The sequence below is a fragment of the Ranitomeya variabilis genome, chromosome 2, assembly GCF_051348905.1.
Source record: "Ranitomeya variabilis isolate aRanVar5 chromosome 2, aRanVar5.hap1, whole genome shotgun sequence".
Lineage (NCBI taxonomy): Eukaryota > Metazoa > Chordata > Amphibia > Anura > Dendrobatidae > Ranitomeya > Ranitomeya variabilis.
The window spans coordinates 186,768,128-186,791,792 of NC_135233.1; the positions used below are offsets into that span (position 1 = coordinate 186,768,128).

Consider the following 23,665-nt stretch of genomic DNA (forward strand, 5'->3'; position numbering starts at 1 on the left):
AGGCGGATCTCGGCTGCTGACGGACACGTCCTCAAGGGGCCGAGATATTTAGACTGGGCGGCCATTGTCTTTCGCGCTCTTCAGCTTGTTCACGCCCACTTCCACGCCCTTCTTCTTCTCCTGCGCTCTCCTTAGCGCTGTAATGGCGGCGGTTTTGGCGCGAACTTTTGGCGGCAAGTGACAATCCACAGTCTTTGCAATAAAGTAAAGCCCAAGCACAGTAAATCACAGTTCCAAGGCACACATGACCTGATTCTTCAGGCTTAAGTAGATCCTGTTCGTGACGCCAAGTTTGGAGCGCCCCCACTGCCGCAGGGCCGAGGGGTACCCGGTACCGGGCCTCTGAGTCTCTGCTCTGGGGTTGTCACGGTGGCTAGACCCGGTCCGTGGCCCTGTCTGTCAGTGGGGGACGTCCGGTGCAATAAGTGGTGGTGTAGCAGTGCAGTTGTGGGGTGCAGGTCGCGGTAAATAACGAGGACACCAGGTTGCAGTCTCTTTACCTCTTTACTGAAGATCTCTGGGTCCTCAGTCCGGAATACGGTTCACCAGGCTGCGCAAGTCCGGCCGGTCCAATGGCACCTCCAGAGTTCTCTTCACAGGTGGAAATCTGCACCTTCCCCCTAGCGCTAGGTGTTGTGGTCCTTCCCTGCTGTGCTTACGGAAAGTACCCCACAACTGTTGTGTCTGTTTCTTAAGTTCCCTCACAACTCGATTAGATGATGTTCTGCTAATCCTCCGTCCCTCCCTGATGTTCTGGTTGGGACGGCACCCGTTTGACGGGTAGGCTCGGAGCTCTTCCGGGACCCTAGAGACGCCCCTCTCCACAAGTTGCCCCCCAAGACTGCATAGGTGATTTGAGTTAGACAGCCCGCCTTAGACTGACTGTCCTGCCGCTGTTTAGAGTATTGCTTGAAGCTGGATATTATGATACTCTCTCGGCGTTCCGGCCACCGGTTGTGCGCCTCAGTAGGATGTTGCTTTGGTCTTACAGCACGACTCCTACTGGTATTCTCCTATTGCTATGATCTCGTTTCTCACTCAGCACAATCTATCTCGCTTCTGATCCTTTCTTGGGCACCGCCGCTATCCTGAGCAGGCACGGTCCCGTTACGTTCGTTCAAGTTGCCAAGCCTCTGTCAGGATCCCACTCCTGACAGAGACCCTACTGTATCTTCCCCCACAACACCCTCTGCCACAAGGTGTTGCCTGGTTCCAACCCAGTCAGCTTCTGATCTAACTTCCTGCCTGACCCCCAGTTTACCCACTATGGTGGGGAGTGGCCTAGTAAATAGAACCCTTAGCTCCCCCTGGAGGCCCGGCGGTGAAATGTATTGGTGTCTGTGATACCTGATCAGATGAACTCCTTCAGTGCCATCAGACGTACCATAGCTCCCCTTAGTGGTGGAGCCACAGTACTGCAACGACCAGGACTCTGGGGCGCTGCACATCACCTTCATAGGCCTCCCTGCACTCCTTCCACAAGTCCTGATCGTGGATAACTCAGATGAAATTGGCATCAGATAGAATGGTCTTGGATGGGGCTCCAGGTACGGAATCCGCAGCATGGATTCGGGATAGAGCATCAGCCTTCCCATTACGAGAACCTGGACAGTACGACATAACAAAGTTAAATTGATTTAAAAATACGCTGCAACGAGCCTGACGAGGAGAAAGACATTAGCGGATCTAAGGAACTCTAAATTGCGATGGTCAGTTAGCACTATGATCTGTTGTGCAGCTCCTTGCAGATGATGCCTCCATTCTTTGAAAGCTGCAATAATAGCCAGCAATTCCTTGTCTCCCACATCGTAATTCTTCTCTGCTGAGGTTAGTCTACGGGAAAAGAAAGCACAAGGATGTAGCAGACACTTCTCTCCAGTTCTTTGGGAGAGAATAGCCCCCAAAGCATTATCAGAAGCGTCCACCTCCACAATGAATGAAAGTGTTGGATCTGGATGTATCAACAGCGGTGCTGATGTGAAACAGATCTTAAGCCGATCAAAAGCTTCTTGAGCCTGTGATGACCACTTAAAGGGCTTTTCCTTCTTTGTCAAGGATGTAATGGGACAGACAATATCAGAAAAATTTTGAATGAAGCGTCTGTAGAAATTTGCAAAACCAATAAAATGTTGGACCTCCTTAATGTTCTTGGGTACTGGCCAGTCAAGGATAGCCTGAATCTTACCAGATTCCATGTTCAGCCCCTGGGGAGAGATGATATAACCTAAGAACTGTATCTCAGAACAATGGAACTCGCATTTCTCCGGCTTGATATACAGATGGTTCTCTTTCAGACATCTTAAAACAGCCTTGACATGTTCTTCATGTTCCTGTAGAGAGTCAGAAAAGATTAGAATATCGTCCAAATAGATCACCACAAACTGGTCCAACAAATCTCTGAAAATGTCATTAGCAAGGTGTTGAAACGTTGTAGGGGCATTACAAAGCCCGAAGGGCATCACGAGATATTCAAAGTGTCCATACCGGCATCGGAATGCTGTCTTCCACTCATCCCCTGGACGAATACGCACCAAATTATAAGCCCCACGAAGATCCAGTTTAGAGAACACCTTAGCATGGCGGACTCTTTCCAGTAATTCGGGAATCAGAGGCAAAGGGTAACGGTTTCGTACGGTTACCTTATTGAGTTCCCGATAGTCAACACAGGGTCTCAGGGTCCCATCCTTCTTTTTTACAAAAAATATAGGTGCCCCTGCTGGTGAGGAAGAAGGACGTATGAAGCGTTTGGCCAGATCTTCATCAATACACTCCTTTAAGGCTTGGAGCTCAGGTGACGCCAAAGGGTATATGTTACCAAAAGGAATAGCTGCCCCAGGAAGCAGCTCAATGGGACAGTCATAATGCCTGTGTGGAGGAAGCTGATCTGCATTCTTCTTGTCACAGATGTCAGAGAACTCTTTATATGCTGGAGGTAAAGAAAATACCTGTACATGTGGTTCCGTAGCCGTGGACTCAGGGACAGCTTCTGTTAACTCTGAGTTACTCCTTGTCGGAAAGATAATCTCCTTGGTCTCCCAGTTGATAATTGGGTTCTGAGAACGCAACCAAGGAATGCCTAAAATCACAGGAAAATGAGAAGAAATTAGCAAGAAAGAAAGTTGCTCCTGATGATTAGGCTCCAACAAAATTTCAAGGGGTATGGTCTCCTGATCCACAGGCCCAGAGATTAAAGGTGACCCATCCACTGTTTCCATGGTAATTGGAGAGGCTCTTTGCTGAATTTCAATACCATGTTCCTTGGCAAATGCGATATCCATGAAATTGCCACCTGCACCAGAGTCAATCATAGCTGCACTGGAAATCCACTGTCCTGAACACAGGATCTTAATAGGGAGAGAACAGTGAGAGTTGTTCTCCTTCAGCTCCTTGGGGGGTGAAGTCACAGAAAGTGAATGGAATAAAGCGTTTAAAGGCCCCTTGTGAACCGGGGGGTCTGGGATCTATTTTGCTTCTGTTTTCATTGGGCACACCGCCCAGGAAGATCCTGTCACGGACTGTTGTTTCCATCGGTTCCCCGGCTTCTCCTCCTCTGGCGGTGACGTCACCACTGACTGCGGCCATCTTCTGGAGGCTGCAGAAGATTACAGCTGCTCTCTTTGCATAATATTGACTTATTGCTTGCTTGGTTTCATTGAGGGTGGAGAAGGGGCGGGTATTTTTATTGCCTGAAAAGGTCTTTTTTGTCCATTTCCTTTTAGCAGTTACTTTTAAAAAAGTGGGAGTTGGTTCTGATTAATATAATATTAATAATAATAATTATATAAAGCTTATAACAAATATATATTGTATATATCTACCTATTTACATATTAGGTCACTTTTACCTGTATCTTATTGGGAGATAACATTTTAAAGTAAGAGGTTGGTAAAATATATAACAAGTTTCTATGTCATAACCTATACAATATCACATTGTGGTGGGACCTTGTCTTACCTTCAATCACTATTCTATAATACCGCTGGACACCATGAGTCATCTCACCTCTAAATTGCCTATGGCTAAATCATCTGGTTCTTCTAGAGCTCAAAAACAAAATAAGGACCCACGGGCTAATCGTGGTTCTTCAAGGGACTCGGTTAATTTGCTGAGTCCAGTTAAGTCTCGCTCTCCTAATGAGAGAGAGCTCTCACAGTCCTCTATCAAGGCCCTTTCTCATTTCGCGTCCACGCCTAAAGCTTGCCTAGCAGAGCTCGGTGTGGAACTTCCCTCTTCACTCATTTCTACTGGGACCATGGACCTCTCTTCCTCTTCAAAGAGGAGGGGTCCCTTAAGTTGGGGGGGGGGGGGAACGCGGTCCTCCATTACCAATTCTTCAGAAGAGGATTCTACTAATTATTCTCCCAATCCTAGTCCAAAAAAGTCCAAACCAAGGACCAAGAAATCATCTGTGTCTTCCCTGTCTTCTTGTACCTTTCATGATGCAACGTCGCTTGAGGCGTGTATGGATACTCTGGTTGATAAACTTAGCACCAGATTGCGTCTTGATATGGACAACCAGATGAAAATATTTCAGGAGACTTGAGTTTTTCACTTCTCTGTTTGATAACCATAAAGTCAGACTAAGAATTGGAAAAGACACATGCACTGTCCCTAAAGGAACAGTCTGACTCTTAGTCAGAGATTCGTCAGTTGAAGCTTAAGTTGGCAGATCTAGAGGACAGATCCCATCGTAACAACATTAAAATTAGAGGTATATCTGAAGATATCTTGCCCATTAAGCTCCCTGAGTTTGTTAAGGGTATTTTTAGAAGGATGATTCCCAATCTTTCGGATACGGATCTCATTATAGATCGTATCCATCATTTTCCTAAGCCTCCTTCTGTTCCTAAAGACCTCCCTAGAGATGTTATCATGAAAACTCACTTTTATCATATTAAAGAGAAAATACAAAGCCTGGTCAAAATTATAGGAGGATTCCCGGAAACCTATCACCATCTTAAGTTGTTTGATGACCTGTTCAAAGCGACTATTGAGGGTCGGAGGCACTTTAGATCACTCACCTCCATGCTGAGAGAGAAAGGCCTTCCTTACAAGTGGGGTTTTCCTCTGAGGCTCATCTTTAATTATAGGGGGAAAAAATGCAGTTTTTCTTACATTTGAGGACGGTCTCCTATTTGTGAAATCCCACGGTGTTATTTATTTCGCTCCTGCATCTACTTCCACAGGTCCAGGCCATGTCACTTGAGCTCAATTTGTCATTTTTTGATTTGCGTACCTGGGTTTTCTAATATTGTATGATATTGTACTTCTATCATTAATTTGTTCAATCTTAAATATTTGTTATTGGTACTAATGAGGGTCTTCTTGGCCTTGCGCTGCACGGACTTTTCCCCCCGGTACAAAAAGGAGAGCCATTTTCTTGGTTTCCCTCTAATGCTCTAGTACTGTAAAGTTTAAAGTTTGTACTTTTCTTTGTCTATTTAGTCTTGGTAGTGATTTCTTTTTCTTGTTACTTTCCAGCCGGTGATTGCCTATTAACGCCAATTTTTTCTTTTTTTCTCTCATGGTGCTTACTTTGGTTACCTATAATGTGAGGGGTCTTAATAGCCCGAATAGACGTTTTTCCTTTCAGAGGAAAATTAATAAATCTGTTGCGGATGTGGTGTGCCTGCAAGAGACTAAATTTAAGATACATGATCATCCTGCCTTTGCTCTAAAACATTACCCACATGTTTTTGAAGCCTCGGGTCCCTCTAAAGGGGCAGGTGTTATGACCCTGATCAGAGACTCCTTGTCGTTTGAACTATTGGAGGAATTGGTTGATGTGAATGGTCATTTTCATGTCCTTGTTTGCAAGTTAAATTCCCATATTCACACAATTGTAAATATTTATGCTCCTAATAAGGGTCAAATTAAATTTTTAGATAAGTTGCTGAAAAAAATTGAACCACTTAAAAAAGGCATTCTTTTACTTTTAGGAGACTTTAATTTGGTCCCTGATAATATACTTGATGCCTCATCCTCAAATAGGCTTAACTTCTTAAATAAATAATTGGCTTAAATAATTGGCTTTTTACTCACGAACTTTATGACATCTTTGTTTAAACTCCACTTCAAGGGAATACACATATTTTTCTGACTCCCATTTGTCACAAGGTGGTTCTACGTGGCGCTCTCATTCACATTTCCTCCCGTATTAAAAATTTTAGCCAAAAGATTAAACGTTTACAAGCCTTGATTAAAGAGAAGGAGTTGGAGCTGGCATTGGCTAATAGCCCCACCCCTTGTTCCAAAACTTTGACTAATTTATCCCATCTTAGGAATGAATTGAGAGCCACAATTTTTTCATTTTATGACTCTGCGGTCAAACAATCAAAAATCAATCACTATATGTCCCTTAACAAGCCCACTCGTTTTATGTTTAATAGAATTAAAGAGGTTAGAATACGTAACCGAATCGACAAGATCATTACTCCCAAGGGCATTTCTCTCACCCACCCACAGGACATTGCAAATGAATTTGCACAATATTTCAATCAATTATATAATTTGCGGTCTGATCCCTTTCTTCCCATTCCAGGTGCAAGATCTATTGATGACTTTTTGTCTTCTGTCAATCTTCCACAACTTAATTCCATGGATGCAGACTTTTTGGCTGCTCCTTTTACTGCAGAAGAGATTAGTGACACAATAAAACAATTTAAATCTTATAAGGCCCCTGGTCCTGATGGTTATAGCAATAATTATTATAAATCATTCCGTGAAATTCTTGTCCCCCATTTAGTTCAAATTTTCCCTAGGGAAAATTTGGATGCCACAATTATATTTATTCCCAAGCCTCATACTAATCCTGATCACATACTTAATTACCGTCCCATTTCATTAATTAATACGGACCTCAAAATCTATTCCAAAGTCTTAGCTAACCGCCTTAGGGCTCTTTCACACGTCCTGATATTTCCGGTACCGGGAAAAACCGGTACCGGAGATATCCGTGTCCGTATGTCCGTGTGCTCAAGTGGCACATACGTGCGGCATCCGTGTGCCGCCCGTGTGCCCCCTGAGGACCACACGGACCGTGCCGGAGAGACAGCGCTACACTAAGCGCTGTCCCCCCCGCATGTGGTGCTGAAGGCAGAATTCATCTCTTCTTCCCCGCCGGAGAGAAGAGATGAAAGATCTTTTTTTTTTTTTTTTCTGGGGGGGGGTGAAAAATAAAGTTTGCATGTGCCCCCGCGTCCCCCCCCCCCCCAGTGCGCCGCCTGGCCTCTTGCCGCAGAAATACTCACCCGGCCAGCTCCTGCGATGTCTCCTGTGTCCTCTCCGCGCTGCCAGCTTCTCCTGTGTGAGCGGTCACGTGGTTACAGTCAGTGAATAATCCCTGACTGTAATGAGCGGTCCCACGTGACCGCTCACACAGGAGAAGCTGGCAGCGCGGAGAGGACACAGGAGACATCGCAGGAGCTGGCCGGGTGAGTATTTCTGCGGCAAGAGGCCAGGCGGCGCACTGGGGGGGGGGGACGCGGGGGCACATGCAAACTTTATTTTTCACCCCCCCCCCCCAGAAAAAAAAAAAAAAAAAAAAAAACAAGAAAAAAAAACTTTCATTTCTTCTCTCCGGCGGGGAAGAAGAGATGAATTCCGCCTTCAGCACCACATGCGGGGGGGACAGCGCTTAGTGTAGCGCTGTCTCTCCTGCGGGCGCTACGTGCACACGGAGGAGGGTGCACACTGTTCTCCGTGTGCACGTGTGCAGGACGTATTGTGGTCCGTGCTGCCGGTGGAAAACGGACATGTCGACGTGTTTTCAGCACGGACATACGGTCCGTGTGAAAACACGCACATGTGCATAGACCCATTCATTTGAATGGGTCTACGTGTGTCAGTGTCTCCGGTACGTGAGAAAAATGTCACTACACGTACCGGAGATACTGACGTGTGAAAGAGGCCTTAACCTTATTTTGCTCAAATTAAATTTCCATGGACCAGATTGGATTTATCAAGCATCGGCAATCCATTGAAGGTACCAGGAGGCTGATAAATACTATTAAATTAATTAATTCGCGAAAAATTAACTCCACTTTAATTTCCCTTGATGCAGAGAAAGCGTTTGATCACTTAAATTGGACTTTTCTTTTTTTGGCCTTGATTTGGACTTTCTAAATTAAATTATGGCTTTATATTCTGATCCTCAGGCAAAAATTTATATTAATAATCATCCCCATTTCCAATCTCTAATGGTACTCGGCAGGGTTGCCCCCTTTGCTTTTTGCCCTTGCCATAGAGCCATTAGCCCAGCTCATTAGAGATAATCCCTCCATAGAGGGAGTTCGCACGGATCGTAAGGAATTTAAAATCAGTTTATATGCTGATGATATTGTCTTGTCCCTTACCAATCCTTGTCGTTCTATTCCACATTTGCAAACCCTTCTTAAAAAATTTTCATTTTTTTCGTATTTTAAAATAAACGAGTCCAAGTCGAACATTTTTCAATTTAACCTCACTGATTCTCAAATCAAGAGTATAAAGGATATTTCACCCTGGGGTTGGGCGGAGACGGATATTGTTTATTTGGGTCTGAGATTTTATAGAAACCTTAGCTCCTTGATTCCCAGCAATTTGGATTCTCTTATTGCTTCCATTTCTAAAGAGCTTAGATTTTATGATGATAAAGTATTATCTTTGTGGGGAAGGTGCCTTATTGTAAAATCAATAATTCTTCCCAAGATCATCTATATCTTCAGGTCCCTTCCTTTACTTGTTTCTACTTCCTATTTGACCAGTTTGCAGGCACACCTCAATCTGACAACAAGAGAGCTCGTATAGCCTCTAGTCAACTGTATAAACATAAATTGATTGCGGGTATGAGTCTACCTAATGTTTCGGCCTATTATTTCTCTAATTTAATTAAACAGAGTCTATATTGGTGGTCTGCAGATCATACACATTCATGGGTGGAATTGGAATTATATTTTAATAGAAAGTTTCCACCTTGTAATATTATCAATTTATTCACCTCTAAGTCTTTGCTTCGGTCTGATCATCCGATATTTGTAGCTGTTCTTGTGGCATGGCGGAAATTTCTCAAAATTAAAAGTGGCTTCACTAGGATGGAACTTATGCTGAGACTTCCCCTCTCTTTTTTAGCTACTGTTTTCTCATTTGATCTGCATTCAAGTTGGGCTGACTGGGGAATCGCTAAACCACATGACATCTTTGATGGTAACAAGTTTGTTTCATTTACTCACCTTAAAGATAGGTTTGGTGTTCCCTCATCAGCTTTTATGCAGTTTACTATTTTAAAGGATCTTTTGAGGCCACTGGTGACTGGTCGCCCTCCTTTATCGGAGCTGGCGATTAATATTTTATGCAACTCCGGTCATAGCATATTTTGGTCTACTCAATATATCTACCAGTGGTTTAATAACGATTTCAAAATTATAAATCCCCATACATGAGCAAATGGGAATCTACTTTGAATCTTTCTGTAGCTCTAGATGATTGTGAACTGGCCATGTCCTTGACTTATTCTGCCACCATGTCCATTGCTCTTCATGAGTCTTACTTTAAACTTATCTCTAGGTGGTATTATTCACCGTCTCGCTTAGCATTTATTAATCCTTCCAATTCCCCTCTCTGCTGTAGGGATTGTGGACATTATGGTAACCTTTCCCATTTGTTTTGGTTTTGTCCACGTATTAGACCTTTTTGGGATGAAATCTCTTCTCTTATTTCTATTATATTAAAATGTTCGGATTTTTCTCTGTCTCCTCAGTTGGCCCTGCTTTCGTTGAAGGCAGATCAATTGATTCCACCTTTTAGGAAACTTGTTATACACCTGCTTTTAGTTTCTAATAATGCGATTGCTTTTTTTTTTTAAATCTTCTAAAATACCCTGTTCAGAAATTATTGACAAACTGGCTTTGCATAAATCCTATGAACAAAAATTGGCATTACTGAATGGCTGCTTTCCTTCCTTTTTTTAAAAAAATGGTCTAGCTGGCTGGAAATATTTCCATAAGAATTTACTGTATTTATTGTTTTGTTATTTTATTCTATTTTTACTTTTATGCTTCATGAATGTTTCATGCCATTGCATTTGTTAACCTTGCTCTCTCTGTCTTGTTTTGGTTGAAAATGTTAATAAAATTGTTTGGAAAAACAAAAGTTTCAGCATCATCACCTTGCCCAATGTAGATTCGCGATTCATTACTGAATATGACTTTCATCCAGTCATCCATAGTCCACAATTGCTTTTCCTTAGCCCATTGTAACCTTGTTTTCTGTTTAGGTGTTAATGATGGCTTTCGTTTAGCTTTTCTGTATGTAAATCCCATTTCCTTTAGGCGGTTTCTTACAGTTTGGTCACAGACATTGACTCCAGGTTCCACCCATCCATTCCTCATCTGTTTTGTTGTGCATTTCCGGTTTTGGAGTCATATTCCTTTAAGTTTCTGGTCTTGGCGCTTTGATGTCTTCCTTGGTCTACCAGTATGTTTGCCTTTAACAATCTTCCCATGTTGTTTGTATTTGATCCAGATTTTAGACACAGCTGACTGTGAACAACCAACATCTTTTGCAACATTGCATGATGATTTACCCTCTTTTAAGAGTTTGATAATCCTCTCCTTTGTTTCAATTGACATCTCTCGTGTTGGAGCCATGATTCATGTCAGTCCACTTGGTGCAACAGCTCTCCAAGGTGTGATCACTCCTTTTTAGATGTAGACTAACGCACAGATCTAATTTGATGTAGGTGTTATTTTTGGGCATGAAAATTTACAGGATGATTCCATAATTTTTTCCTCAGAATTGAGTGATTACATAATTTTTCCCCTATGCTTGGTTGAAAAAAGTAACCATTACTGACTACCACATTTTTTGTTCTTGATTTCTTTTAGTGTTTCTTAAAGCCATAAAGTTGCCATTTGAAATGACTTTAGTTTTGTGCCATGTCTGTGATCTGCTTTTTTTCTACAAAATTAAACATCTGAATGAACATCCTCCAAGGCCGGTGATTCTATAATTTTTGCCAGGGGTTGTAGTGCAACAAAATAGACCATTCAGCCATATGGAATAGCAGAATGTAGTAGATAGTAAGTACAAAAAATGGAGTCCACCTAGTAAATGCACAGGTTAAATCACCTGCTATGGCCCAACATAGAGTGGTTGGCCAAACCCAAGCCACAATGTTGGCTGGCAGTGAAAGTCTCCAAATTGAGTAAATCACGTGCATAGGAGGAAATACCATAATATGAAAACAAGTCAAGAAAGCTTATTGAACAATAAAGTACTTAATGTGTCAGTCATTCGCTCACCGTCGCCCCAACTCACATTTCGTCAGGAGTCGTATGTGCACACAGTGCGTTTTTTATGCACTTTTGCAGCATTTTTTTCTGCACGGAAATGGGCCAAAAATGCTATGGAATCCTTATGAAAGCTCATTCAATGACAATCCTGAAGTGTTGTGCACATAGTAAATTTCCTCAAGTATTTGCCGTTCGTTTTTTTTCTGCAGCATGTCAAATCTTTTGTTGTTTCTGCAGCGTTTCTGTACCTTGAGTGAGTCAAATCCACAGCAAAAACGCAGGTAGAAAAATGTTTGTGGATTTGTTGCGGATTTGCTGAGCTTTTGTTTTGTGTTTTACCGGCTTCCTATGGTGTTTCCCACACTGTCATCTGTGTGACAGCGTGAGAAATGCAAGTGCGGTGGTTCTTATTGGTGGTAACACTATTGCTGGTTAGACCGTTGGTCAGAGCCCTTGCGGGATCATGCTGGCAGATGTCAGCATGACCCCGCAGTTGTGACTGCAACCCATGGTAATGTTACCGCAGACTGTCGGTCAGAGTGCTGCAGGGTCATGCTGTCAGATGTCATCGTGACCCCACATCTGTGACTGTGACAATCAGGTGTGGGCCGATGAGACTACTGCTCCCATCAGGCTACATCTGCTGTTACTGATAACAGTGACAGCAGGTGCCGCTGATGGGAGACGTGGTCTCATCTGCTGGTGCCTGTGCTCACAGTTAAAAAAAAAAAAAAAAAAAAAAGGTAAAATTACTTACATATTCAAATAAAAAAAATACATATATACTCACCTAACACCTAATCCACGCCCTGGTCTCCTAGAAATAATGTAAAATAATAAACCAACATACACTCAACTGACAAGAGGTAATTGCTCCTGCAGTGTATTACTGAGCTGCCGTGAGTTCACCGAAGTTCATCAGCTCCGGTGCTCTCACTTACGGCACCGCTATGTGAGAACTTTCCCATGCAGAAGTGGTGTCGTAAGGGAGATCACCAGATCTGATCAGCTGTTGAACTCAGCTGAATTCTCTCAGTAATACACTGCTCCTGTCAGTGTATCGCCGTCTGTCTTTGAGAGCAGTCACATCACTGATGTGACTGCTCTCAAAGTGATCAGGATCGTCGTGAGACGTTATGGATTATCTTCTCGGCTGACAGGTGAAGAATTTTGTGGTTTATTATTTTATTTTTGTTGCAGGAGACATTGGCATTGGTGGATTAGGCATTCGGTGAGTACGGTTTAATTAATGTTCATTAAAGGAGTCTCTGTCATTATTTCAAATAAAGGACTTTATTCTGGGTGTGTGTGTTTTTCTACACTATCACTGTGGGGTTAGTAATGAATAGGTGTCTTATAGATGCCTCTCCATTACTAACCTATGAGCTTGATTACTAACTAGCTTAAATTATTAGCTTAAATTAGTAACTAACTAGCTTGATTACTAACCTATGAGCTTGTCTTATTGATGCCTCTCCATTACTAACCTATGAGCTTGATGTCACCTGATAATACAAAGGTGACATCAACCCCACAAATATGAACCCCCACTTGCCACTGTTGCAGGGCAAGTAGGAAGAGTAAGGCTAGGTGCCAAATTTGGCGCATCTTTTAAATGCGCCTTTTCTGGGGAGGCTGAGAGCTGATATTTTTTGTCTGGGAGGGGACAATATCCATGGCCCCATCCTAGGCTATTAATATCAGTCTGCAGCTGTCTGCCTAGCCTTTGCTGGTTAGATTTTATAGGGGGACCCTATGTCAATTTTGGGAGGTCCTCTTGTAAACTAGCCAGTAAAGTCTAAACAAACAGCTGTGAGCTGATATTAAAAGCCTGGCAACCTTTACAGCTATTGGTCCTTCACAGAATATTAACATCAGCCATCAGAAGTCGGCTTTCCCTCTGCTGAATATTAAAATTATGCGGGAGCCCACGCAATTTTTTTTTTCTCAAAAATTAACAGTTGCTGTCTGGTTATAGCCTATGTGCGTTTGTTCTGTTAACGCTCCTACATAGGCTGGTGACAATGTTTGTGCTTACTTATTGGCTTAGTAATGAGGGTGTCGGGCTGACACCTTTTCATTACTGCGCCTAGAGACAGGTGTCAATGACAGCTGCTGACACCAAGCCCTACTACTGCATCAGCATGAAAAAGGTGGTGTTCAACCAAGAAATTACGTCACAAAACTTTTTTTAATATATCATTATTTAGCTCAAAAAGGCATTCATTGCTGTACAAGAACGCATGCAAAAATGCATACAAAAAGTGCACCAAAATCACAAGTAATGTGATTCACAGATGATGTGCACCCATGGTTCCTCATAGAATCACATATGAAATGTTTATAATCTTAAAAACACAATACAAATAGCCACCAAAGAATATTCACATTACTCACATTCAGAAAGCGTTTTCTTTTTAAATAAGGTGTGACGATTCTCCACTCTCTGTGAACGGGGGTGTACTCACTTGGCTCGTCGTTGAGTCATACGCTGGGACACTCAGGGTTAAACAGTCCATTCGGTTTATTAATATACACCATAAACAGAGTCTCAGGTACTTGGTAACATTCAGCACACCGTGCACCGTCCGGAAACCGCTCATCTCTACAGTACCCACCATCCTCGCTGAGCCCTGGTGTGTCTAACATGGATTAGTGTCCATTGCCTGTCCGTGATGACCTCACAGGTTCCCGAATACCTCTTATCCTCATCAGGCGTCATTTCCGGAGGTATACCACAGTCCTCCTCTCTCTGGCTCAGCCTAGCAAGCACTGCCCGTGCACAAACACACAGAATCCATCTTGGGTGTTCAGATACACCCCCTTGGGTGGGTATGTAGGTGACTGGACCCACCTATCTCTACAAGTCACCTGGAAGCCTTCCCAATGTATAGTAACCCTCAGCAGTAGATCTGCTGAGCAAAACAAGCCCAGGCTTTCATCACAGGGCCACTCTCCTTTGTGATACATACCGCCCATTAACCACATAGCCACTAGCCATACCACAAAGGGGAAAAAACAATTCAGGTCTAAGGGAAAAAAACACTACAAAGTTGCAAAAAAGCTACACACATACAAAATGCTGTATGTTTTGTAAACTACAATTAATAATAATAATAATAATAATAATAATATAAATAATAATAATTATTATTATTATTATTATTTTATTTCTATAAGGGCCAACATATTCCGCAGCACTTTACATTTTAGAGGGTACTTGTACATACAATAGACATTACAGCATAACAATAAACACATAGATCAAAACAGATGCCAATTATGTAATATACAATTACGTAAAACACAAGTAAAGTAAAAAAAAAAAAATAGCTGCTTAAATTACACCGTGCATGAAGTGTATCTTAATCTCCCAGTAACTTCCAACAAACATCAGGTTACGTTTTTTTAAGAAAAGAAAAATAACAGAAAATAAAGCAACAAAATAAGTAGCGTGTGAATACACCGTAAAGGATTACGGTAATCTAGTTTTCAAAAATAAAGTCAGATTTTCCAAATGTCTTGAAATCACGTGATTAGTGAATCACATTGGCTTTTATGTTGTTAAAGCACAAAATGAACAACAAAATACATTAAAAAAATGCTTAATAAAAGCTATGTGAGGATACTGCATAGATTTCTTAGACTTGATGAGGTTGGTGTACTTACTTTATATCCTCCAGCCTTCTCAGATGTAATAGATTTATTTAATAAAATATGCAATTTCTATTGTGAAATCTGGCTACTGATCCTCTTTAGGTCAGGAAATCTCATTAAGGGTACGTTCACACAGGACTTTTTTGCTGCTTTTTTTTGCTGCTTTTTTTTAATGCTAATTTAGGTGCGTTATTTTGGTGCGTTTTTGGTGCGTTTTTTGGGTACGTTCACACAGGACTTTTTTGCTGCAGATTTTTGCTGCAGATTTTTGCTGCAGATTTTTGCTGCTTTTTTTATGCCAATTTTCAGCTGCTAGGACACCTCACAATGGCTCTTCACACCTCACAATGGCTCTTCACACCTTACTACCAGGAACTCCCTCACAATAGATCACAATCAGGACACCTCACAATGGCTCTTCACACCTCACAATGGCTCACAATGGCTCTTCACACCTCACTAACCACACCCCTAAGCTCTTGGCTGTGAGATCCCTTCCTGCTGGCCATGATTTTCTGCACAAATAATGCTACATGCGTTTTTTCAGCGTTTTTTCAGCGTTTTTTTTCATCACCCATTCAAGTCAATGGGTGAAAAAACGCTGCAAAAACGCAGCAAAAACGCTGAAAGAAGTGACATGCCCTATGTCCAAAAAAAGCAGCAAAGCAGAAAATACTGATCAAACAAAAAACCAACGTGTGTGCATGAGATTTCTGAAATCTCATAGGCTTTACTGGTACTGTAAAAAGCAGCTGAAAATTAGCATAAAAAAAAGCAGCAAAAAAAAGCAGCAAAAAAGTCCTGTGTGAACGTACCCTAAGTCCTCTGTCACACGTCAGTGTGTCCAGTATGTGTGATGACCGTTTTCACATGTACTGGAGACACTTACACAGGTAGACCCATTCATGTGAACGGGTCTGTGCACATGTCAGTGTGCTTTCACAGACTATGTGTCCTTGGGCAAAACTGGCTGACATGTCCAATTTTTAGCATCAGCACACACACGTGCACAATGATGTAACACGGATAACATCTGTGTGTCATCAATTTGACACGTACTAGCCAGAGGCGTAGTTAGAGTTTTGGTTCAGGGGGAGCGAAGCTGTTGAGTGGGCCCCTAACCAGGTAACCTTCATTACAATTCGGTGACGCGCCCTAATAGTGGAGGAGAACCTCAGCAGATGACCGCGCTGTTACTGAAGATAATCTCTATATAAAGACCAATATGGATATTACCACCATATGGTCAGTGGTAGATATCAGTCATACAGAACATATAAGAGATCACAGCACAGTTACAGATAATGACTTACCGCTGATGTTCTCTGATGGAATCGTTCACTTTTCCCATCTTTTCCATCTGGCACAGACCGACATGACAACTTCTTCCAGCCAGGACTCGTCTGCAGAGAATACAACAAAGACACGTTTCACTTCTCATATTCCAGTCACATCACCATCTATTCCCAACCTGCACAAATGACTCATCCTTCTGATACCCCAATACTGAGCGGCTGCTGCCGTATGTGTCCCTATTACTGCACCTGATACCCCAATACTGAGCCGCTGCTGCTGTATGTGTCCCTATTACTGCCCCTGATACCCCAATACTGAGCCGCTGCTGCTGTATGTGTCCCTATTACTGCACCTGCTGTGCGGTTCTCTGTGCCTTCTAAATTCTAAAGCACCCCTCTATAATATAGTAGTGCCGGGTGCAAGTGCCCTAGAAAACAGTGCCCACATTTTGCTCCCTAGAAAGTAATATTGCCATGTGTGCCCCTTTGATAGTCACAGTAACCTGAGATCCCCTATAACAAGAAGTGCCCACTTTACATTTAATAATGTCCCGAGTCTGCCCCCCTGTAAAGCTCCCCTATACAGTATAATGCCCCCTCACTGTATAGTACCATTCACACAGTGTACTGACCCCTTAGTAGCCCCCAAACTGTTTGATCGCTCCAACACTGTATGATGGCCCCTTCACTGTAATCTTCACACTATATGATGGCCCACTAGATGGCCTCCATATACTGTAGTATAATGCAGCAGATCATCCTAAATATAGTATAATACACTCCCCATAGGTCTCCATATAGTATAATGAACTCCCCATGAGACTCCATATATATAATGCACTCCCCATAAGACTCCATATAGTATAATGCACTCCCCATAGGCCTACTCTATAGCACAAGGCAGCACCCATAGGCAGACTCTACAGGACAAGACAGCACCCCATAGGTAGACCCTGTAGTATCAGACAGCACCCCATAGGCAGACCCTGTAGTATAAGACAGCACCCCATAGGCAGACCCTGTAGTATAAGGCAGCACCCCATATGCAGATCCTGTAGTATAAGGCAGCACCCCATAGGCAGATTCTGAAGTATAAGTCAGCACCCATATAGGCAGACCATGTAGTATAAGGCAGCACCCCATAGGCAGACTAGTAAAAGGCAGCACCTAATAGGCAGACCCTGTAGTATAAGACAGCACCCCATAGGCAGACCCTGTAGTAAAAGGCAGTACCCCCATAGGCAGATTCTGAAGAATAAGGCAGCACCCATATATGCAGATCCTGAAGTATAAGGCAGCCCCCCATAGGCAGATCCTGAAGTATAAGGCAGCCCCTATAGGCAGATCTTGCAGTATAAGGCAGCCCCCCTATAGGCAGATCCTGAAGTATAAGGCAGCCCCCCTATAGGCAGATCCTGAAGTATAAGACAGCACCCCTGTAAACAGATCCTGAAGTATAAGGCAGCCCCCCATAGGCAGATCCTGAAGTATAAGGCAGCCCCCTATAGGCAGATCCTGAAGTATAAGGCAGCCCCCTATAGGCGGATCCTGTAGTATAAGGCAGCCCCAATAAAAAGCAATAAATACTCACCTCTCTTCCGCCTTGTTCCAGTGGTGCTCCGACCTCCCGCTCATCTTCTGACAGCGGGTGCCAGGTGGTGACGTCATCGCGCCCACTGTCAGCGTCAGCATCGGTGACGCCAGACGCTGACAGGGGGATGATGGGAGAAGGAGCGCAGCGCTCCTTCCCTCATCAGTGCGATGACGGGCGGGGAGCCCACTACTGGCACCGGGCCTCCCCGGCCTGCTCAGGGGCCCCATAGCGGGTGGCAGAGCAGGGAGATTGATTCTTCCTGCTCTGCCGCAGAAGGTAACTGTTGCAGTAGCGTAGCTCCGGGTGGGCCCCCTCTGAGCACCGGGCCCGGGGTGATGGCCCCCTCTGCCCCCCCGGTAGCTACGCTACTGGTATCAGCCCCTGGGACTCAGCAGTACAGTTGGTGCTGTTTCCCGACTCTGGGTTCTGAAGACAACTCACACCACTGTCCCCTGCTCTGCCGACGATCAGCACTAGCAGGGAACGAAGCTGAGAATTGTAATCAAGTGTAAAATAAAGAATAAAATTAAAAAAATCAATCACATTATACACACCTTAATGCCTAATCCCTTGAAGGCATTTGTCCCTTGCAAACAAACAAAAATAAACACCAACAATATCCCTCACCTGTCCAAAGTTAAAATGTTACCTCAGGGCACAGGTATCGGCTACTTGTACTACTACTCTCATCAGCCTACACCTGCTGTCACTGATAACAGTGAGAGTAGACAGTGGCTGATGGGAGTATTCATCAGCTGGTGCCTGCGATTTAAAAAAATTAAAATGGTGTGGGTTCCCCTGCATTTTTGATAACCAGCCAGAAAAAAAATCGAAAGCTGTGAGCTGAAACCCTCAGCTGTCAGCTTAAATAAGGCTGGTTATCAAAAATAGAGAGGTCCCCACGGACATTTTTAAAAATATTTAAATAAAAAAATTATTTTCAAAATTGTGTGGGGTCCTCCCCATTTTTGACAACCAGTCAAGCTAAAGCAGACAGCTGGGGGCTGGTATTCTCAGGCTGATAACGGGACATGGGTATTAGTCCTTCCCTAGCTTTAAAATAGCAGCTCGCAGATGCCCCAGAAAAGGTGCATCTAATAGATGCATCATTTCTGGTGCTTTGCCCGGATCTTCCTACTTGCCCTGTAGCAATGGTATGTGGGGTAATATATGTGTGGGGTTGATGTCATCTTTGTATTGCCCGGTGACAATGGAGAAAGGTCTATAAAAGACACCTATCCAAAACTAATCCTATAGTTGTATGTTATATATATATATATATATATATAGTCTTAAATTTAAGGACTCTAAAGCGACGGGGTCTGTTCCACAGGAGTGGCTCATTGCAATTGCACCAATATTCAAAAAGGCTCTAAAAGTAAACCTGGAAATTATAGGCCAGTAAGTCTAACCTCTATTGTTGGTAAAATATTTGAAGGGTTTCTGAGTGATTATCTCAACGAGAATAACTGTTTAACTCCTTATCAGCATGGGTTTATGAGGAGTTGCTCCTGTCAAATCAATCTAATCAGTTTTTGTGAAGAGGTAAGCTATAAACTGGACCAAGGTGAGTCATTGGACGTGGTATATCTTGATTTTTCCAAAGCGTTTGATACCGTGCCACACAAGAGGTTGGTACACAAAATGAGAATGCTGGGTCTGGGGAAAATGTGTGTAAATGGGTAAGTAACTGGCTTAGTGATAGAAAGCAGAGGGTGGTTATAAATGGTTTATTCTCTAACTGGGTCGCTGTGACCAGTGGGGTACCGCAGGGGTCGGTGTTTCGACCTATTCTCTTCAACATATTTATTAACGATCTGGTAGAAGGTTTACACAGTAAAATATCGATATTTGCAGATGATACAAAACTATATAAAACAGTCAAAACAAGTGAAGATGGTATTCTGCTACAGATGGATCTGGATAAGTTGGAAACCTGGGCCGAAAGGTGGCAGATGCGGTTTAACAATGATAAATGTAAGGTTATACACATGGGAAGGAAGAAAGAAGGAATCAATATCACCATTACACACTGAATGGGAAACCCCTGGGTAAATCTGACATGGAGAAGGACTTGGGATCCTAGTTAATGATACTTACCTGGCGCAGCCAGTGCCAGGCAGCAGCTGCCAAAGCAAACAAGATCATGGGGTGCATTAAAAGAGGTCTGGATACACATGATGAAAGCATTATACTGCCTCTGTACAAATCCCTGGTTAGACCGCACATGGAGTACTGTGTACACTTTTGGGCACCGGTGCTCAGGAAGGATATAATGGAACTAGAGCGGGGACAAAGGAGGGCAACAAAATTAATAAAGGGGATGCAAAGGAGATTAGCAAAATTAAGATTATTTAGTCTAGAAAAAAGACGACTGAGGGGCGATCTAATAGCCATGTATAAGTATATAAGGGGACAATGCAAATATCTCTCCAAGGATCTGATCATACCAAGGAAGGTAACAGTCACAAGGGGCATTCTTTGCGTCTGGAGGAGAGCAGGTTTTTCCACCAACATAGAAGAGGATTCTTTACAGTTAGGGCAGTGAGAATCTGGAATTCCTTGCCTGAGGAGGTGGTGATGGCGAACTCAGTCGAGGGGTTCAAGAAAGGCCTGGATGTCTTCCTGGAGCGTAACAATATTGTATCTTACCGTTATTAGGTTCTTTAGAAGGACGTAGATCTGGGGATTTATTCTGACGGAATAGAGGCTGAACTAGATGGACAAATGTCTTTTTTTGCCTTCCTAACTACTGTATGTTACTATGCATGGTAAATAAAGACACAAAGTATAAAATCCTTTAATTGAAATAAAAAACAAACACTTTTACTTTTTTATTTAAAAATAATAAACATAGTTATTCTCAACTAATGCTCATTCCATTGAATCCCTCTTCTCCTGTAATAAAACAAAAATAAAAAACCACAATATCCCTCACTTGTTCGACATTCAGTCCCACGCTGTATCGCATCGGATGCCATATGCTAGTCTGACCCCGGCCTTTTCAGCACTTCAGGACTACAAAACTCTGAAGCAGTTAAATGAAGTGGCAGAAGACTGAACATATACACAGCAGTGGGCGCTTTTATGTCACCTTTTCACGTGGATTCTGGGCAAAAACTGCATTAAAAAGATGCCATGTGAATATATATGCACGCAGGTTTTTTTAACAGTTTTTGCAGCAAAAACTGAGCAGAAACTCCAGAAATCATCCTTCAAATTTAAAAACTCCTCAAAAATTTGGAATTTCTGCTCAGCTTCTGCTCCATAAATGCTGTGAAAAGACTCTGTGTGCAGACAGCCTTAGGGTTTGTGCACACCTGAACTTTGGAGCAGAATCTGAGCAGAGACTCTTGAAATCCTCCTCAAAAATTCAAATCTCCTCCAAGACATGGAATTTCCACTCAGTATATACTCCAAAAAACCTCAGTGTGCACATACCCTAACGGTATGTTCCCACGGTCAGTAAACACTGCGGTTTGATGCTGCGTATTTTCGGCCAGATGTTACAGCATAGTGGATGGGATTTCAAGAATCCCATCCCCACTATGCATGCACGGAATCCTCTGGTTTCCCTGCTGAGACAGACATGCGGCGTGTCTTTCCAGACCGCAGCATGTCTGTTTATCTTGCGGAGACGCTCAGTTTCCGCAAGATAAATCTCACCAGTCCAATGTATTGGGTGCGGTGATTAGGCACGGTTCAATCAACACATGCGGAATCACCTGCGTTCAAACGTCGGCAGCGCTTTGGACAGAGCGGACATGTGCTTTGTCCAAAGCGCTGCCTAATACTGACCCTACCGTTAGAGCATTTCTGTTCACTTTTGATAGTCACCTGTTACTTTTTACCAATAATGTTTGCTGCTTTTGCTTTTTTGAGATCTAATAGCTTACCTGATAAAGATAGGTGCCATCTATGAGAGTCTCAGAACTCACATGGCGGCATTGTCTCTCAGGGTTACGGTGCCGTGCCTTACTGTTCAGCTTTTATGGTAATAAGGCGAATGAATAATGACAGCTGTAGACTGTTATCATGAGACATATGTCCTCTAACCAATGCTCAAATTCATGACAAAATAAATGGACTTTGTGATTTTTTTACTGATGAAGTTGTAACTAAAGTTTTTTTCTCCATACAGGGTCGATGCTTTCCAGTATGCAATTTATGGAATCGCCATCTTCTTTTTCTTATTTGGAATTCTACTCCTAGCTGAGGGATTTTACACAACCACTGCAATCAAACACATCCTGGGAGAATTTAAGCCACAAGCTATAAAAGGGGGACTTATCTCTACTGTCACAGGTGGACCACCAAAAAGTCGAGGTCCCCGATCAAGACACCCAGTCCACACCTTGGAATTGCTTTGCCGTTGCTTGGGGCGGTGGTTGGGACACCCCGACAAGGTAATTATAATCTAATGCTTCAAAAATAATCCACGATTCTGGTTTAATGGGTGAGTTTAATCTACCTACAGGTCTGATTTTACTACATTTGTTTCGGTTCCTCCATAATCGGTGTTCTGCATGTCCAGTTGTATGTTTTCTGTGTAGTAACATGCACGTGTTTTGCCATTTCCATATAGTTTGTTGGTGTTACATACGCTGTCACCATCTTGTGGATCTTAATCTTTGCCTGCTCAGCCGTTCCAGTCTACATTTATTTCAATACTTGGGTCACCTGCCAATCTATTGCATTCCCAGCAAAGACCTCAGCTGGCATCAGTAATCTGTGTGCTGATGCACGCATGTATGGTAAGTGTGAAAGGCTACGGTAACTGGAAGCCATTTTATCATTGCAATGGTCATGATTAGAACTAAGCATAAGTAAAATGTACACTGCTTTAGGCCGGTTTCACACGTCAGTGGCTCCGGTACGTGAGGTGACAGTTTCCTCACGTACCGGAGACACTGACACACGTAGACCCATAAAAATCAATGCATCTGTTCAGATGTCATTGATTTTTTGCGGACCGTGTCTCCGTGTGCCAAACACGGAGACATGTCAGTGTTCGTGGGAGCGCACGTTTTACACGGACCCAATAGAGTCAATGGGTCCGCGTAAAACACGGACCTCACACGGACATTCTCCGTCTGAGGTCCGTGTGCGTGCCGGAGACAGCGCTACAGTAAGCGCTGTCCCCCCCACATGGTGCTGAAGCCGGTATTCATATCTTCCCTGTAGCAGCGTTTGCTATAGAGAAAATATGAAGAATAGTGTTAAAAATAAAGATCCATGTGTCCGCCGCCCCCCCCACCCCCTGTGCGCCCCCCCGCTGGTCAGAAAATACTTACCCGCTCCCTCGCTCCTTCCTGGTCTGGCCGCGCCTCCTACTGTATGCGGTCACGTGGGGCCGATCATTTACAATCATGAATAGTCGGCTCCGCCCCTATGGGAGGTGGAGCCACATATTCATGACTGTAAATGATCGGCCCCACGTGACCGCATACAGGAGAAGATGGGGCCAGACCAGGAAGGAGCGACAGCCGACGGGGGACCCGGGTAAGTATTTTCTGACCAGCGGGGGGGCGCACAGGGGGTGGGGGGGCGGCGGACACATGGATCTTTATTTTAAACACTATTCTTCATATTTTCTCTACAGCAAACGTTGCTGCAGGGATGATATGAATCGCAGCTTCAGCACCATGCAGAGTGGGTACCACACGCTCCGTGTGGTACCCACTCGCCATACGGGCAGCACACGTGTGCCGCAGGTATGGCCTCCGTGAGTTCCCAGGCACACGGACACGGATAACTCCGGTACCGATTTATTCCGGTACCGGAATTATCTGGACGTGTGGGACAGCCCTTAAAATGTAATGGTTTTGTACCAAGATTTAGATATTGGC

The 23,665-nt window shown here is 43.4% G+C and overlaps 1 protein-coding gene across 3 annotated transcripts in view; it reads left to right on the plus strand.

The window, feature by feature from the left end:
• Nucleotides 1–23,665, plus strand: part of PLP1 (proteolipid protein 1) — a 139,796-nt gene that overhangs the window by 56,406 nt on the left and 59,725 nt on the right. For all 3 annotated transcript variants that reach the window (XR_013221114.1, XM_077283315.1, XM_077283316.1), the window contains exons 3-4: nt 21,958–22,222; nt 22,402–22,570. Coding sequence is in view for 2 of the 3 variants with exons in the window: in XM_077283315.1 (XP_077139430.1) it covers nt 21,958–22,222; nt 22,402–22,570 (434 nt within the window). In the remaining variant the exon portion in view is untranslated. The remainder of the gene's footprint in view (nt 1–21,957; nt 22,223–22,401; nt 22,571–23,665) is intronic.